Source organism: Tachysurus vachellii, chromosome 12 (assembly GCF_030014155.1).
Source record: "Tachysurus vachellii isolate PV-2020 chromosome 12, HZAU_Pvac_v1, whole genome shotgun sequence".
NCBI lineage: Eukaryota > Metazoa > Chordata > Actinopteri > Siluriformes > Bagridae > Tachysurus > Tachysurus vachellii.
In genome coordinates, this window is record NC_083471.1 from 23,335,354 (window position 1) to 23,353,791 (window position 18,438).

Sequence of the window (18,438 nt, forward strand, 5' to 3'; positions counted from 1 at the left end):
ATAAGGTGGAGGAACTTTATGAAGAATATAAAAAGATATCTCAATGCCACCGAAAATGCCAGTCAGTACTAACTCTTATGAAGAGGTGGAAAATAAGAGATTCCTGCGATACTAAGCCACCCACAAAAAACCCACAAACAACTTCAAGAGAAATCCAGACTGCTCTGGAAAAAAGTAGTGTTGTTGTTTCAAGGCGCAAAATAAGGAGATACTTGAACACAAATGACCTGCGTGGTCGAGTTACAAGGTGAAAGCTGTTGTTGCGCCCATGCCACAAAAAGGCCCTCCTTCTGTACGTCAGACAGAACCTAGACAAGCCTCACAGCTTGTCATGTGGAATGATGAGACCAAATTTGAACATTTATATTCACAACCACAAACACAATGTTTGGAGAGGAGTCAACAAGGCATACAGTGAAAAGTACACCATCCCATTGCAAAACATGGATCTCTTATGGTTTGGGGCTGTGTGAGCTTCTGTGGCACAGGGAAGTTAGTAAAAATGAATGCAGCATTTTATCAGAAAATACTGGCAGACAATTTGCATTCTACAGCACCGAAGCTGCACATTGGACGCTCTTAGATGATCCAACATGACATTAAACCAAAGCACAAGGTAAGGTTGACCCTCCAATGGCTACAGAAGATAAAGGTGAAGGTCCTGGAGGCCATCACAGTCTCCTGACCTCGATATCATTAAGCCTCTTTGAGGAGATCTTAAACGTGCAGTTTGTGAAAGACAACCAAAAACTTACAGGAGGCATTTTGCCAAGAAGATTAGGCAGCTATACAACCTGATAGAATTAAAGACCTCATGCACAATTATTACAAAAGATTGATTTCATATGATGATTGTGTCATTCTGGTATGCCTTACATATTAACTGGAGTCCTATAAGAAATAAAATAAATTTGTTTTGCCTTCTCAATCATGTTTTCTTTAAAAAAAAAAATGGTACACATCTTTCAAATTCTCCCAAGGTATGCAAACTTTTGAGCACAACTGTATTTATGGGTCAGAGTTTAGGTTTTGAGTCCAGAGTTTAAATGTCTAATTTGATTCCACATTAAGTTGTCTTTAGCCTACTTGATATATATGTGGGTGTGTGTGTGTGTGTGTGTGTGTGTGTGTTTCTTTGTCTATACAGTCATTAGAAAGCACAGCTGAACAGCTACAACTGCGCTCAACCGAGTTCTTCCAGAGCCATGACATTGAACTGATGCTGGAGAAAGAGGTGCAGTTCATCAATCATTACTTTTAAACTTCAAAACCTGCATTTCTGTTACTCAACAGTTATAAACAAGAGATTAAAATCGGTTGTGACGACTGAAATGACATTTCAGACACAATACGACCAAACGTTTTGTATATTTTTGCTCACGAATAAGCTACGCTCACATTACAGCACATTGACTAGCTGTCTAACATTGATTTGTACGTTTGTGTTCATGGTGCATCTGTTAAACTTGGCATCCCCTTGGCATCTGTTTCTTCATCTTCATCTGACTAGCTTTTAAGTGTTTTCCATGTCTGATGATGATGTTGTTGCTATATATATATATATATATATATATATATATATATATATACGTATATATATATATATATACGTATATATATATATATATATATATATATATATATATATATATATATATATATATATATATATATATATATATATATATATATATATACGTATATATATACGTATATATATATATATATATATATATATATATATATATATATATATATATATATATATATATATATATATATATATACGTATATATATATATATATATATATATATATATATATATATATATGTATAAAAGCCCATCCCTTGTACCCTTGGAGTTTAAGATTCTTACAAGTTATGGAAACAAAACAATGGCAGTGTTTGATTTCAATACTAAAACATGACCTCAAGTTAGTCTACTTAAAGGTGCGGTCTCCGTTGTTTGAAAGCCAATGTTGACATTTGAAATCACCAAAACAAACACGCCCCTAACCCAAATGGGTCCCACCCCTGTATTGATAGCTCCGCCCACACATACATACGTAACCCTGGCGACTAATGGAAAGAAATGTGTCTTTATCATAGCTGAAGGGAAGAACAATACGATTGCAGATAAACAAACAAGCAAAAATGACACACAAGCATAATCATGTAAAGGACAAAGGCATATATTAGTTCTGTGTAACAAAGCAAAACCAACGTTACTCACCTATCGAGAAGGAAAAAAGAGCCTCGGCGTCTTAAGTAAAGTTGGTCACATATTCACAGATTGGAGTTTCCCGAGTCAATAACTCCTGAGCTAAACGCTGTTACTACACAAAACACGGTTGTAGCTGCGTCTCTACATTACTACGATAGAAAAGAGGTGTTATTTGTGTAGTAACAGTGTTTAGCTCAGGAGTTATTGACTCTGGAAACTCCAATCTGTGAATATGTGACCAACTTCCTGCTCCTTCAGTTCTCTCCAGCGCTGGAAAGCTGATCCTATATTAACACGTCCTACTTCTTACCTTATCGTAAACCTTTCTTCACTTTCTTTCTTTGTTTTTATCCTCCATGTCAGTGTTAAAACCGCTTTCTGCTAATGTCACACATGCGCACTGAACACTCTCTCCGCCCATATTGACAAGCCCCGCCCCTTTCTGCTCATTGGCTACATGTTTGTTTTCATTTTTGTTTAGTTGTCGGCCCGACTCAGTTTTCTGAAGCATTTCTCAAAAATCAGAGACCCTGCCTTTAATCTTATATACAGTATTCCGGCACTTTCTAGCAGTTCTATGTTTCATTTTCCGTCTTGCTAATCTTAACCTTCCATGGTTGTACCTCCTCAGGTTGTGTCAGTTGATGTAAAAACAAAGACCGTAATGTTTCAGGATGGCTATAAGATGGAGTACAAAAAGCTCTTCATTGCAACCGGAAGCAGGTGAGAACAATTTCAAGCCTCGATGTATGGTAATTTCACACCTGTGTCATTATTAAAACGTCTTTACCGACTCCATATGAACTGGCATTGTGGTCTCAGTGAAATGTCACTATATCAGTGACTTCAGGAGGATGTTTTTTAAAATGAAACACAATGCAGACAACGCAAACCTTAAAAACATATACATGTACTATGATCTGGCAAAATGTACACAGACTATAGGGTATGACTGACTACAGACGACAACAAAACACTATGTGTGATGTTTGATACAAAGCACTGGCACTGGAGACTCCTTTCAAAAAGGTTAAATAAGTTCACAGAAAATGTCACCATATCACTCATTCATTCATTCATTTTCTACCGCTTATCTGAACTACCTCGGGTCACGGGGAGCCTGTGCCTATCTCAGGTGTCATCGGGCATCAAGGCAGGATACACCCTGGACGGAGTGCCAACCCATCGCAGGGCACACACACACTCTCATTCACTCACACAATCACACACTACGGACAATTTTCCAGAGATGCCAATCAACCTACCATGCATGTCTTTGGACCGGGGGAGGAAACCGGAGTACCCGGAGGAAACCCCCGAGGCACGGGGAGAACATGCAAACTCCACACACACAAGGTGGAGGTGGGAATCGAACCCCAACCCTGGAGGTGTGAGGCGAACGTGCTAACCACTAAGCCACCGTGTCCCCCTTGCTCTTGATCCAATATATCCTTATATATGATATATATCCTTATATATATCCTTATTCACTCACATGTGCTTTCTGTGCGTTAAATTCCAGGCCTGATGCACTGTGGGCCGTTCGTATCAGTGTTCGTGTATCATTTGTTTAGAAAAATAAACTCCACACACACCAGCAAACTCCACACACACAAGGCAGAGGCAGGAATCGAACCCCCAACGCTGGAGGTGTGAGGCGAACGTGCTAACCACTAAGCCACCGTGGGGCATCCAACATATTACTCAATTATAATTATGACAACTTATCAGAACAAGCATTAATCTAAAACCTGCGATTTGCCTTACATGCGTATGAACGAGCGGGAGGCAAGTAGAACAGTGAGGTTACAGGGGGCTGAGGTCAAGAAAGTGCAGATGTTTAAGTATTTGTGGTCAACCGTCCAGTGTGACGGGGAGTGTGGAAAAGAGGTGAAGAGGCGAGTGCAGGTGGGTTGGTGTGGGTGGAGAAATGTGTCAGGAGTGTTGTGTGACAGAAGAGTGTCAGCAAGAATCAAAGGAAATGTGTACGAGACAGTAGTGAGAGCAGATCTGCTGTATGGGTTAGAGACTGTAGCAGTGAGCAAAAGACATGAGGCAGAGATGGAGGTAGCAGAGATGAGGATGATGAGGTTCTCTGTAGGAGTGACGAGGATGGACAGGATTAGGAACAAGCACATCAGAGGGACGGCTCATGTTGGCTGTTGGGGACAAGAACAGAGAGGAGAGATTGAGATGGTTTGGACATGTACAGAGGAGGGAGATGGTTATATTGGTAGATGGAGCTGCCAGGTAAGAGGTCAAGTGGATGGACAAAAGAGGAGATATATGGATGTGATGAAAGAGGATATGAAGGTAATTGGTGTGAGAGTAGAAAACAGATGATTTGTTGTGGCAATCCCTAACGGGAAAAGTAGAAGATTTGCCTTACTGCCGGAACTACTTTCAGACAAATAATCAACAACTTCCAACTAACATGAATTAAGACTTTGACAATGTTGAGAAATCAAGATCAATGAAACGATAAATAACAGAGGAATATAATCCATGTTGGTGCTCCATAATATATGTGATTAATGTTTTAAATATACTGTAAAGGTGAATTTTAGAAGAAATCTGATTAGCATTAACATTACATAGAAACATCTCTAAAGAGCAAACCTAGAAACAGCATGGCTTTGGTCAAACGCTTGGCACTGTACATCAAAATGTGGTGTTCATTTGATAGAGTTTCTTCACTCATGATTCATAACTAGTGAAGGAAAGCCATTAATCATTCTGTCGTAGTCAGAGCGCAGCCGAGTCCTGAATAAATGAACGATCTGGAATTACAGAGGGGAATCTTGGCATTCTGAAGTGTTGACATGAACAGAAAATTCTCTGAATCATGAGGATGTCGTTGCTTAGTCAGCTTTCACTCTTCCCTGCTGAACAGGGTATGGAGGTTGGGCAAGGACTGCTGTGTTTTCCCCTTCATTACTAGATTCGTTAGCTTATTCATACATACAGGAATTATTTATTTCTTTTTAGCAACTGGGTCAAATTACATGATTTCCATAGAAATATTCTGCTCATGTCGGCACTTTAAGGGCTTCATCTTGAGAATGAGATCCTTATCTTCATTCAGGTGTTATTTAAGTATGAGCTGCAATTAATTATTACAAACTATTAGAATTGATGAGCATTTGAGCCATAAGCTTAATCGGTAATTGTGAATGGAATGGGGGAAAGGTGGCCAACGAAAGGCAGACGGATACAATTAAAGCAGCAGTTTGTAATTTTAGACCCTAATTTATCTTTATTTTTAGACCTTAAACAATGTCAGTCCTTCCTCCTTCTCTTCCTGTCAGTATTACGTCCTACAGGAGCATCTCTTAAGCCCTATTCGGACGGGATTAGTTTTACGTGGGGACGAGGGGGTAAAGTAATTATTACCAGAGCTTCTCGGTGATTTTAGTCCCGTCCGAATGTGCCATCTCGGTAATCATTACGGACAATGTCAGTGAAGATTACGACGACTTTTACCTTCTGTAAAAAGGTCCGGAAAAATTACCTCAGGTAATACTAATCCCGTCCGAATAAACCCGCTGTAAATATGTACAGTAAAATTCCGTCATTTCCTGTTTAAAAGTAGTTTTTGGCGCGTTTTGCAAGCATGGAGGCGCCATGTTGTCTGTTTGCGCACGTGATAACAGGAAGAAACGTCATACGCACATGACGACACGGAGGTTACTGTGGTGCGTAAAGCGAGTTACCCCTCCCACTTCTGCTAGTTTTACTGAGATGTCTTGCCCCGTGCGAATTGGCCAATTTATATTTCAGACGTCCTGAGGTAAAATTGCATTACTCCACGTCCCCACGTAAAACTAATCCCGTCCGAATAGGGCTTTAGAGGTTGTATCTGGCGTGGAGTTTATTTCTGGGCCAGAAACAACTCAAACAGCCTAAAGCCTAAAACAAAAGCAGATCCACTTCTGGATAATATTGTAGCTCTATAACCATTCTTAGAAAACTGACAACTCTTCAAGGTTCTTAGGTTGAACTTCTAGAACTTCAATGCAGAACCCAATAACAGAACACAAACATTGATTGGATGCAGGTAGATATTGCAAGTTGCCATGGTTACATGCGTTATACATGCAGAATGCATTCAAAACCACTTAGACGATAGATTAAGCGAATTTTAACCTTTAATCAAATGTATTTTCACTAAATGAATAAAAAGTGATGTTATGAGGATATTTCACTCTTTCACTATTCAGACATCATTGTTGTCATCATCGGCTGTTATTGTTGATAGAATGCCATTTCTGGACATTAGTAAATATAGTTAGTTACCTTACTTATACTTACCATAGTTCTTTGGAAATGTGTCGTGGTGGTTCACAGTCTCAGAACATCTTAGTAAGTAGCAGGTCATGTGACCGATGGTGTAGTTTGTTGTGTGGCTGAATATTCTCCCTATCAGAAACAAGTCTGTCATAGGGGTCGAAAGAATCCTTGATTTTTCACTAAGCCCATTTTTTGAAAGTGTATCTTTTGCGTTCGATTACAATCGAATCGGACACAGTTTACCACACTTCAAACTGCTCCTTTAAGACAGTCCCTTAAGGATTTGGCAATTTTGTCATCACAGAAATGAACACAAAATCAATTACAGTTTGAACAGTTTTCAAGTTTTCAAAATGATCGCGGGGGCACGGTGGCTTAGTGTTTAGCACGTTCGCCTCACACCTCCAGGGTCGGGGTTCGATTCCCGCCTCCGCCTTGTGTGTGTGGAGTTTGCATGTTCTCCCCATGCCTCGGGGGTTTCCTCTGGGCACTCCGGTTTCCTCCCCCGGTCCAAAGACATGCATGGTAGGTTGATTGGCATCTCTGGAAAATTGTCTGTAGTGTGTGATTGCGTGAGTGAATGAGAGTGTGTGTGTGCCCTGCGATGGGTTGGCACTCCGTCCAGGGAGTATCCTGCCTTGATGCCCGATGACACCTGAGACCCCCCCTGTGACCCGAGGTAGTTCGGATAAGCGGTAGAAAATGAATGAATGACTGAATGAAAATGATCGCAGATTTCCAGCAGGTCTGGTCCGAAACACCTCATGCGTACACGTCATGTGCGTCAAACATGAGTACAGCTACTGTATCATACAAATTAATTATATATTGTATGTACTTGGAGGAGTTTAAAAGAAGTAAGGATCCTGTGCTTGCAGATTCACCAACTCGACAAACAAACAAGCAGTACAGAAAGCGCCACAAGTTGTATAGAAGCTGTAGGGAGTGTTTAAGCTTTTCTATGCATCTCGAGTCCAGGCCGAAATTGAATTATAGCTGAATCAAACTAACAAACAAAAAGAGTTTGAGTTGGGCTTGAATAATGCTATTCGTTATATTCTGTACGTGTGGGTGTGCATGCTACAGTAGCACTGGACCATCCATCACTTCCTAGCTGTAACTAAAGCTCTTTAATAAATTGGCAATAAAAAACAAATGGAGAGCAATATTCATTCATCTTACTTGCAAATCAATGGTCTTCTCTGTGAGGAAATATCTCCAGTCTGGATGAGACAGACAATTTATCTAGTGTTAAAGTACAGACAGTTCAGACCTGACATAAGATGCTGAAACCTTACAGATAATCAACATTAAATCATCTGTAACTTTGTTTTTTTTTGCTACAATTTGCCATACCAAAGGTCTAATATTGTGTCAATCTATAACACATCACCTTGCTACTGATTATTATTATTATTTATCTATCTATCTATCTATCTATCTATCTATCTATCTATCTATCTATCTATCTATCTATCTATCTATCTATCTATCTATTTATTTATTTATTTATTTATTTAATAATAATATTTAATTAATTATTAAATACTTATCCAATGCTACCACAAAATTATGAAAATATCTATCTATCTATCTATCTATCTATCTATCTATCTATCTATCTATCTATCTATCTATCTATCTATCTCTCTTAACAATTCTCTCATGTTTTCTCTCTCTCTCTCTCTCTCGCTCTCTCTCTCTCTCTTTCTCTCTCTCTGTGTCTGTCTCTCTTTCTCTCTCACTCTCTCTCTCTCTCTCTCTCTCTCTCTCTCTCTCTCTCTCTCTGTGTCTGTCTCTCTTTCTCTCTCTCTCTCTCTCTCTCTCTCTCTCTCTCTTTCTCTCTCTCTCTCTCTCCTTCTCTGTCTCTCTCTCTCTCTCCTTCTCTCTCTCTCTCTCTCTCTCTCTCTCTCATTCTTTCTCTCTCTCTCTCTCTCTCTCTCTCTCTCTCTCTCTCTCTCTCTCTCTCTCTCTCATTCTTTCTTTTCCTTCCTTAAAGACCCAAGTCCATAAACTACAAAGGTAAAGATGTGAGCAACGTGTTTCATCTGAGAACTCCAGAGGATGCGAACAGCATAGCCCGACTGGCCAGCAGCAAGAACGCCGTCATCGTTGGGACCTCGTTTATCGGTGAGACGTCACGGTGAACACTGTGGTATAAAATCCATTAACATTACCTCACCCGGGTGCTGGAGCGTTAGGTTTCATTATGTAATGTTATGTAATATAGTGCTGACGTATGTCATTTATTTATGGTTCAGTTAGATGTGTGTAAAAGTCAAACTGCAGATGTGTTGAATTTTTTGACACTAACATGAGTTATTGACTACGCTTACCTGTGTTCAGGTATGGAGGTTGCAGCTGCTCTTACAGATAAAGCTCACTCGGTCTCTGTGATTGGAATCGATGCAGTGCCTTTCCGTAAAGCTCTGGGGGAGAAAGTAGGAAAAGCACTGATGAAGGTCAGAATACCAGCATTACATTTACTACTCTCCTTTACAGAAGGAAAAATCTTCTTCTTTGGGAAGCAAAAACGATCCTTCTACGTCATTTCTTTGGGAGTTTCCTGGTACCTGTACTACACCTGGAGTGTACTGTACAATCATGTTAGGTTCTACATAGAACCTTTACTTTTATAAAAGTACTTGCTAATGTCCAGAAAATTTCATTACTCATTAGCAAAGAGTAAAAATTATAGACCTAAAAGATGTGAAGAACTGAAAAAAGCAGACATCGAACCTAAAAACACAATCTGTTTAAAATCCTTCATGGAACGTGTTTGACGGTTAAGAAATTATACTTACACACACACACACACGCACACACACACACACACACACAAGATACACATAGAAGATTCCTTGATGTTAAACATTCTCCATAGAACAACAACAAGTACAATCTGATATATTTTGCCATATCAGGACCCAGTTCCTGAGATCTAACCTACATCGAGAATCAGACTGACCCTAAAAAACCACTTTGTTTAAGAGTATAGATGGAGTTTTACAGAGTTTTTTGGGCTAAACTTTGCTTTATTTATGTATTGACATTATTCTACTCATTTTCTATTTGTTACATAATTTTGACATGGTACAAAAATTCCCGTAGGCTTCTCTATAGAACCATTTCACAGGGTACAATGTTTCCTGTAGGGTTCTATATAAAACCCTTCCTCGGGCTACATGTAGGGTTCTTTTGATTGAACCCTTAAAAAGGGGTGTACAGTATATAGAACCTTTTAAGGCTTTCCAGATATGAAGAACCAGATAAAACCCTCTAGAGTTCTGTACAGTATGGAACCATTTCTTCTAAGAGTGTGTGACATGCCATGCAGCCTGCAACATTCTCATAGATAATTAAATAAACACTTGCTGACCAATCAGATTTGAGAAATCAACATTACAATAGTTTGAACATTTGGTTAGCAACTACTCTAACACCAGGACACAAAACATCATAAAGGTGAGGTGTACGTTGTTTGAAAGCCAATGCTGACATTTGAAATCACCAAAACAAACACGCCCCTAACCCAAATGGGTCCCACCCCTGTATTGATAGCTCCGCCCACACATACATACGTAACCCTGGCGACTAATGGAAAGAAATGTGTCTATATCATAGCTGAAGTGAAGAACAATACGATTGCAGATAAACAAACAAGCAAAAATGACACACAAGCATAATCATGTAAAGGACAAAGGCATATATTAGTTCTGTGTAACAAAGCAAAACCAACGTTACTCACCTATCGAGAAGGAAAAAAGCGCCTCGGCGTCTTAAGTAAAGTTGGTCACATATTCACAGATTGGAGTTTCCCGAGTCAATAACTCCTGAGCTAAACACTGTTACTACACAAAACACGGTTGTAGCTGCGTCTCTACATTACTACGATAGAAAAGAGGTGTTATTTGTGTAGTAACAGTGTTTAGCTCAGGAGTTATTGACTCTGGAAACTCCAATCTGTGAATATGTGACCAACTTCCTGCTCCTTCAGTTCTCTCCAGCGCTGGAAAGCTGGTTTAATATTTACACGGGTCCTACTTCTTGCCTTATCGTAAGCCTTTCTTGTGTTTTTATCCTCCATGTCAATGTTAAAACCGCTTCCTGCTAATGTCACACATGCGCACTGAACACTCTCTCCACCCATATTGACAAGACACGCCCCTTTCTGCTCATTGGCTACACGTTTGTTTTGATTGTCGGCCTGACCCAGTTTTCAGAAGCATTTCTCAAACAACGTACACCCCACCTTTAAAGGGATCAGAGAAACCTTGAATTTTCTCCACCATGTTTCTATGTGTATTATTTTGGTGTTTTCCCCTGAGTTATATCTCCTCTATGTGTTTTGTTCTCGCAGCTGTTCGAGATGAACAGGGTGAAGTTCTACATGCTGAACGAGGTGTCCGAGATGAGAGGCCATCATGGACAGGTATCCAGAAAGTGAGAGAAACTCTGCTGGAGAACGAAGAAGGGCTATGATGGATGGACTCTTTATTTATCTGTCTCTGTTTCCACTCCTTTTTTCTGTTTTACCTTCACCGAATCGTGTATTGATCACATCCAACCTGATGTACAAGTTCGAATGTAGTAAATTCAGCTAGCTTTTTTTTTTTTTCTTCAGTGTAGTGCAGTGATATAGAATTATTTGCAAACATTAACCGTAAGTCATAACAGATGTCTCTCTCTTTCTCTCTTGTTGCTCATCAGTTAAAAGAAGTAGTGCTGAAAAGCGGCAAGGTCTTAAGAGCAGACGTGTGTGTTATCGGCACGGGTGAGTTCCAGTCTGACATGCCTACATATTACTACACCGCCAGTCACCTGGCGTTTGCTTTGGATGTTAAATCAACTTGAAAACAATAAAAAGTTAAGAATTTGCTTTGTTGTGAATCCTCAGGTGCAGCTCCTGCTACGGCATTTCTCAAACAAAGTGGCTTGCACATGGACTCTAAGGGCTTCATAACTGTGAACAAGGTAGCGATATCATTTACTTGACTTACAGTATGTGGGAAATATTATTTAATAAGTAAGTGTTAAGGGCTTTTCTCAGTGCAACGTTTCACTAGTTCCCATTTGGCACGCATGCGTGAAATCATGACGTTTTTCGTAAAAGTTCTAGCGCGTGCACTATTATTGTGTACTTTGTAATGTTCATCAAAATAAGGTATATTTCACGTTCTTTATTGAATTCTCCAGAACGCCGCCCTGAAGCAGAGTTAGCCACGAATTTAAAGCGTTAACTCCACATTGTTGTACCGAACACGCCAAAAGCTTAGTAACTGTCACGAGGCAGGACAAAGGCGAATGAGGATCCAAATGCAGTTTTAGACTTTTACTAAACCAAGACACGAAACAGGCAAACAAACAGAGCAGAATACAGAGCACACAGGAGACGGGAACATTAACACCAACTTACAACAACGACCAACACCAGGGAAGTGAACAAACAGAGTATATATAGCTGACAGGAACCAATGACAAAGCGGAACTAATTAGAGACAAAGACAACACACCTGAAGGAGAGAAGGAGTACAATTAATGTCCATGGAAACCAAAGAGTGGGCGGAGCAAACAATTAACAACCGGGAAAGACAGCAGACAGAAACGGGACAGAAACACAGACAGACTCATTACAGTAACAGAAACCTGCGTCTCGTGTAAACAGTAGCTGCGGCGTTCGAGGCTAATTGTAAAGTAAAATGGTGACAGAAAAGGTGTCAACGGATCAAAGTTTAAAGTTTTATTTTCAATGTTATTGTCAGAAATAACCAAGCATTAAGAATCTGACTGAGAAATAAGCGGAAGTTGGATATCAACGAACTACCGGTCAATTACTACGCAACAAACTACAGTATAAAAGGCCAAAAAATAAACGACGACAAACGTGCTTTTCTTTTTTCCTCAACTTTTAAAGATCGTCCAAGTATCAAGCCTGTTTTTTTGTCGCTGATGTAAAAGCTCAGGACAAGCCGCTATTTAAAGCTGTGTTTAACTAATTTGCATATTTGTGCCTTCAGCAACCCTAATCGAATAATGACGTTAAACTGCATCATATGAAGAGTTTATTTTTCTAAACAAATGATACACGAACACTGATACGGACGGCCCACAGTGCATCAGGCCTGGAATTTAATGCACAGAAAGCACATGTGAGTGAATAAGGATATATATAAGGATATATATCATATATAAGGATATATTGGATCAAGAGCAAGGGGGGCACGGTGGCTTAGTGGTTAGCACGTTCGCCTCACACCTCCAGGGTCGGGGTTCGATTCCCGCCTCCACCTTGTGTGTAGCTGTAACTTTGATCCGTTGACACCTTTTCTGTCACCATTTTACTTTACAATTAGCCTCGAACGCCGCAGCTACTGTTTACACGAGACGCAGGTTTCTGTTACTGTAATGAGTCTGTCTGTGTTTCTGTCCCGTTTCTGTCTGCTGTCTTTCCCGGTTGTTAATTGTTTGCTCCGCCCACTCTTTGTGTGTGTGGAGTTTGCATGTTCTCCCCGTGCCTCGGGGGTTTCCTCCGGGTACTCCGGTTTCCTCCCCCGGTCCAAAGACATGCATGGTAGGTTGATTGGCATCTCTGGAAAAATTGTCCCTAGTGTGTGATTGTGTGAGTGAATGAGAGTGTGTGTGTGCCCTGTGATGGGTTGGCACTCCGTCCAGGGTGTATCCTGCCTTGATGCCCGATGATGCCTGAGATAGGCACAGGCTCCCCGTGACCCGAGATAGTTCGGATAAGCGGTAGAAGATGAATGAATGAATGGATCAAGAGGAGCGTTCAATACAAATAAAAAACACATAGTTTATTTTAATGTCTATCGTCCATGCCAAGATATGGACATTATTCCAAAATAATATTTGTATTACAATATTATTACAACATCCTTTCCACTTCCAGTTCAATTCCAGCCAGAGATACAGATAAATACTGTAGTTTAGGCATTCATAAAAATAATGGCACTGTGTTACGCTCGTACCATAAATACGACAAAGATTGTTGGGTAAATTGTGACTGATCTCAAGACTGTGACCGGTCTCTGTTTTTCTCAGATGATGCAGACGAATGTGGATGGAGTGTTTGCAGGCGGTGATGTTGTGACATTCCCGCTGGCTCTCCGTGGAAATAAGAAGGTGAACATCCCTCACTGGCAGATGGCTCATGTCCACGGTAAGCACCAGGATCCAAAAAAAGGATGATTCTTGTATGATTTCTCAGTACAGCACACTGATTTTACCATTAAATATCTTGGACTGTTTTAATGCACTTTACTAATGAAGCATCACGTTGTCCTTTGCAGGGAGGGTCGCTGCTATGGGCATGATGGAAAAAGCCGCAGATATTCGGACGGTGCCTTATTTCTGGACTGCTATGTTTGGAAAAAGCATACGCTATGCAGGTGAAGAAGAAGAACATACTGTACAGACAATATTCAAGCATCTTTTCTATTATTTTTACCCCTTCAACTAAATCATTCCCATCGCACCGACACTAAGACTGTCTAAAACGATCTTACTTGTTTCTTGGTAAAGGTTACGGGGATGGGTTTGATGACGTCATCATCCAGGGAGATTTGGACGAGCTCAAATTTGTGGCGTTTTACACAAAGTAAGTAAATGTTTCCGAAGAAAGTCAGCGACAGTTCTTACCCAACTGATAGTTCAGTACAGCGACTACCAGAAAGAGAGAGAGAGAGGGAGAGATGGAGAGAGAGAGAAAGAGAGAGAGAGAGAGAGAGAGAGAGAGAGAGAGAGAGAGGGAGAGAGAGAGAGGGAGAGAGAGAGGGGGGAAAGGGAGAGATGGAGAGAGAGGGAGAGAGAGAGAGAGAGAGAGGGAGAGAGGGAGAGGGTGAGAGAGGGAGAGGGAGGGAGAGAGAGAGAGAGAGAGAGGGAGAGAGAGAGGGAGAGAGAGAGAGAGGGAGAGGGAGAGAGAGAGAGAGAGACAAGGCACCGAATCCCCTAACTGCTCCCCGGGCGCCGTAGCATAAATGGCTGCCCACTGCTCCGGGTGTGTGTTCACGGTGTGTGTGTGTTCACTGCTGTGTGTGTTCACTGCTGTGTGTGTTCACTGCTGTGTGTGTTCTCTGCTGTGTGTGTTCACTGCTGTGTGTGTGCACTTTGGATGGGTTAAATGCAGAGAACAAATTCTGAGTATGGGTCACCGTATTTAGCCGTATGTCACGTTTGTATTGCTTCATACACACCTCCACTGAGTCTGATTGGACAGTAAGTGAGAAAAAAGATTACTAACTGTAAATAGACAAAAACTACAACAATGCTGTAGTGTAAGACTACACTATGGTAGTAAGGTGCTGATGGATGTTTATTTCCTATAAAAACCTGATTACAGTTTCTGTTATTTACAGTAGACTGCATATGAATACAAAAAGTGCACTGCTACAGTATGTCACATATAATCATATGGAGTTAATGCGCTGTTTCCGGTACTTTCTTTGACTCCACTGTATGTGTAGGAGCGAGGAGGTGATCGCCGTGGCCAGTATGAACTACGACCCCATAGTGTCCAGGGTCGCAGAAGTCTTCGGATCTGGAAAGACGGTTAAGAAACGTGATGTGGAGTGAGTACAGTTTACTATTTAAACTCTGGACTTCCAGGAGCTGTTAATAGGTCCAGACTGGCAACCTGCACTTTGATAACTGCACGCATTTACTATTAATATCACTGTACGCATGCACTGTAAGGTGTTACACGTTATAATGTTAAATATTAAGATGAATACTTAAATAGCTGAAGATTTTACTTCAGACTTTACGTCTTGGGGGCACGGTGGCTTAGTGGTTAGCACGTTCGCCTCACACCGCCAGGGTTGGGGGTTCGATTCCTGCCTCCGCCTTGTGTGTGTGGAGTTTGCATGTTCTCCCCGTGCCTCGGGGGTTTCCTCCGGGTACTCCGGTTTCCTCCCCCGGTCCAAAGACATGCATGGTAGGTTGATTGGCATCTCTGGAAAATTGTCCGTAGTGTGTGATTGTGTGAGTGAATGAGAGTGTGTGTGTGTGTGTGCCCTGCGATGGGTTGGCACTCCGTCCAGGGTGTATCCTGCCTCGATGCCCGATGGCGCCTGAGATAGGCACAGGCTCCCCGTGACCCGAGGTAGTTCGGATAAGCGGTAGAAAATGAATGAATGAATGAATTAATTTTACTGTCTTTATTAGACGCTGCACCAAGTAACTTCGCATAAACTCTTAGATTAGACACAAATCTAATCATCAGCTATCGCTGTTGCTCGAAAGTCACAGAAAATTAATAATATTAATATTAATATTATTTCCAACTAGTGTGAACCTCTTGCATAGTACACACAATATACACGCTTTCCTGTTTCTGCTGTCGGTTTCATTAGAAGTCACTGAAGTGTTTAAAAATAAATTGTCAAGGCTTTACAGTCGTGTTACGGCTAGAGGCAGAGACAGAAAGAAGAACACGGGGGCAGAAAAGCATGGAGTCAGAGTCAGTGCATGGAAACGAGTAGTGTATGTTGTTGTAAACTGTTATTTGTCCTGTTTTCTGTGCTGTCGTGAAATGAAGGATGTTCACCCATGGCAAGTACGGAAGCATAACATACAGTACACTGTGTCAATGTTTATAATCACATATTTACTCTATACCACAGCGCTGGGCAATTCTCGACTCCGATTGGTCGATTAAACCGTCGATTGATTTTCTCGAACGTCATCAAAGGTTTCTGCGAATACGCTCGTTCTAATACGCTATCGTTTCTATAGCGACCGCTCCTTCGTAGGGACGTCGGGAGCTTCGTTTCGTATTTAAGAAGAAAAAAAATCGAATATTTGTTGATATGAATACGTTGTCTATTAATTTCTTATTTATTTATTGATGTATTTATTTAATTAAGATAATGTATTTAATTTAGATCTTTTATTGATTTAATTAAGTCTTAAGCGCCACTTCGAGATTGGGACATAAAAGCTTCTAATGTGTCGTTCATTAATAAATCTAAGCTTTTATTCTTTGGCAAATCGCTGTGGTATAAGAGGAACAAAACACTTTGGAACATACTGTTACTGGGAACTTTACTCTGTTGAAAAGTGACGACCTAATTTACACGTTTTTATTACGTTATCGTGTTTATTATATGAATATGAATATTAATATATATTATTGTTTTATTCCTTTCTTATTTTTACTTGACTGATACACATGACTCGCCTCAGAATGGTACGGATGCTGAACGGGTTATCGTTTGTTTTTGCAGGACAGGAGATATCTCGTGGTTGATAGATAAAGGTATGCAGTGAGGACGCACCCGACTTTTCATTCGGTTCTGTTTAATGTCCGTGCTGCTGATTTGGGATCCTGCATGCTGGATGAGAGGCTGAAGAATCCATCTCCTGCGCATTTATGCGGCGTAAAAGCCAAACCTGGGCTCACCTGTGGCATGAAGCTGTTTCTTACAACCCCAAGACTTTACACAGAGCTGTGAATAAACCTAGACCCGCTCAACACTTTCCTTAAAATAACCTGGAGCTGCTTTGCGACAAGATGACGGTCGGGTTTGGGAAGCCGACGCGTCGCCGAGCTTGGCCTTTTCTGCTTGCGCATGAAGCGACTACCCGTGCACAGTGTTTATAAAAGGGCAGCGAAGGAGGAAAGATAGATGTTTGATTTTGTACATGCAACACTGTAAATAGTTCTTACCTGGAAATGCATTGTAACATTAAGTGATGTTTTTGTTTCTACTAAAAAAAAACCTTGCAAGTTTGTATTGCTACCGATTAGCTAAAGATCAGCTTTCATGTTTGTATGACCAATTTGGTACGACGTTTGCTATGACATCGCCTTGTTTCGGGAAAAAAAAACAACAACGACGAAGCCTTTGAGAAATCACGCTGAATATTTAGACATATAGGCTAATCGATTACGATCATCAGCACACATGCGTCTTGCTTAAAGTCTAAGTAGGACCGAGGCCAGGTTTCAGGTTGTTTAGTGGACGCTCGGACGTCCCATAGGTAGGCTGTTTTTTTTATTTTTATTTTTTTTATTAATTAAGGAGTTTGAAACCTGGCCTGATGTCACAACAGACTAGTAGAAATATCTAATAAAATAAAACCAGTAGCATGAACTTCCCTTTCAAAGGAGAAAAGCATGTTCCTTAGCATCAGGCCCATAATGCTGACTAACAGCTCTTAATATAATGTACCTCTTATGGTAACTTTATGGTTGCCTCGTTGGTTAATTGCACAAAAAATAATATAAGTACATATTTAAACCTATACCTCTATAATAATAATAATAATAATAATAATAATAATAATAATAATAATAATAATAATGCTAGAGATATAAAACTGTAAGCTTGTATATGCTGTTATCTTTTATCTTGTTGATTGTTAAATTGATCTATTGACTGATGAATAATTCTATTTTTAGATAGTATGCAATAATTCTAATTGCTGAACTAGTAGTTCTGACCTCCTGAAACTCCTTTTTGTTACTAACTCAGGGATAGGAGGATCTTATAAAAGGGGTTTGTGCTGTTGCAAATAAAAAGAATAAATTTGTTGCTTTAAGCTTTCTTTTTTTTCTTTTCTTTCTTTTTTTTTTTTTTTAATATCTTGAATTCTGATTGGTCAGAAGGTGCTAATTAATTGAGAAATAAATCTTTATTCAGAACAACACGGTGGTAATAATGTCAACTGCAAGGTAAGTCAGGTGTATATGAACGTCTACATTTACATAAGTTCAATTATTTAAATTAATCTTATAATGAATCTTAAGATAAGATAAGATAAGATAAACCTTTATTCGTCCCACAATGGGGAAATTTCTCTGTTACAGCAGCAAAAATATATAACAAGAATAAAAATAAAAATAAAGAATCTATATATGTTAAACAAGTACTATGAAAATAAATGCTATCACTCATCTCTAGTC

General features: G+C 40.1%; 1 protein-coding gene across 2 annotated transcripts in view; it reads left to right on the top strand.

The window, feature by feature from the left end:
- Positions 1-18,052, top strand: part of LOC132855304 (apoptosis-inducing factor 3) — a 37,119-nt gene extending 19,067 nt beyond the window's left edge. For both annotated transcript variants that reach the window (XM_060884170.1, XM_060884171.1), the window contains exons 9-20: positions 1,148-1,234; positions 2,857-2,948; positions 8,515-8,645; positions 8,862-8,977; positions 10,876-10,947; positions 11,226-11,289; positions 11,413-11,489; positions 13,575-13,692; positions 13,823-13,921; positions 14,055-14,130; positions 14,996-15,100; positions 16,757-18,052. In XM_060884170.1, coding sequence (XP_060740153.1) covers positions 1,148-1,234; positions 2,857-2,948; positions 8,515-8,645; positions 8,862-8,977; positions 10,876-10,947; positions 11,226-11,289; positions 11,413-11,489; positions 13,575-13,692; positions 13,823-13,921; positions 14,055-14,130; positions 14,996-15,100; positions 16,757-16,799 — 1,080 coding nt within the window. In that variant the 3' untranslated portion in view covers positions 16,800-18,052. The remainder of the gene's footprint in view (positions 1-1,147; positions 1,235-2,856; positions 2,949-8,514; positions 8,646-8,861; positions 8,978-10,875; positions 10,948-11,225; positions 11,290-11,412; positions 11,490-13,574; positions 13,693-13,822; positions 13,922-14,054; positions 14,131-14,995; positions 15,101-16,756) is intronic.
- Positions 18,053-18,438: the final 386 nt, after the last annotated feature.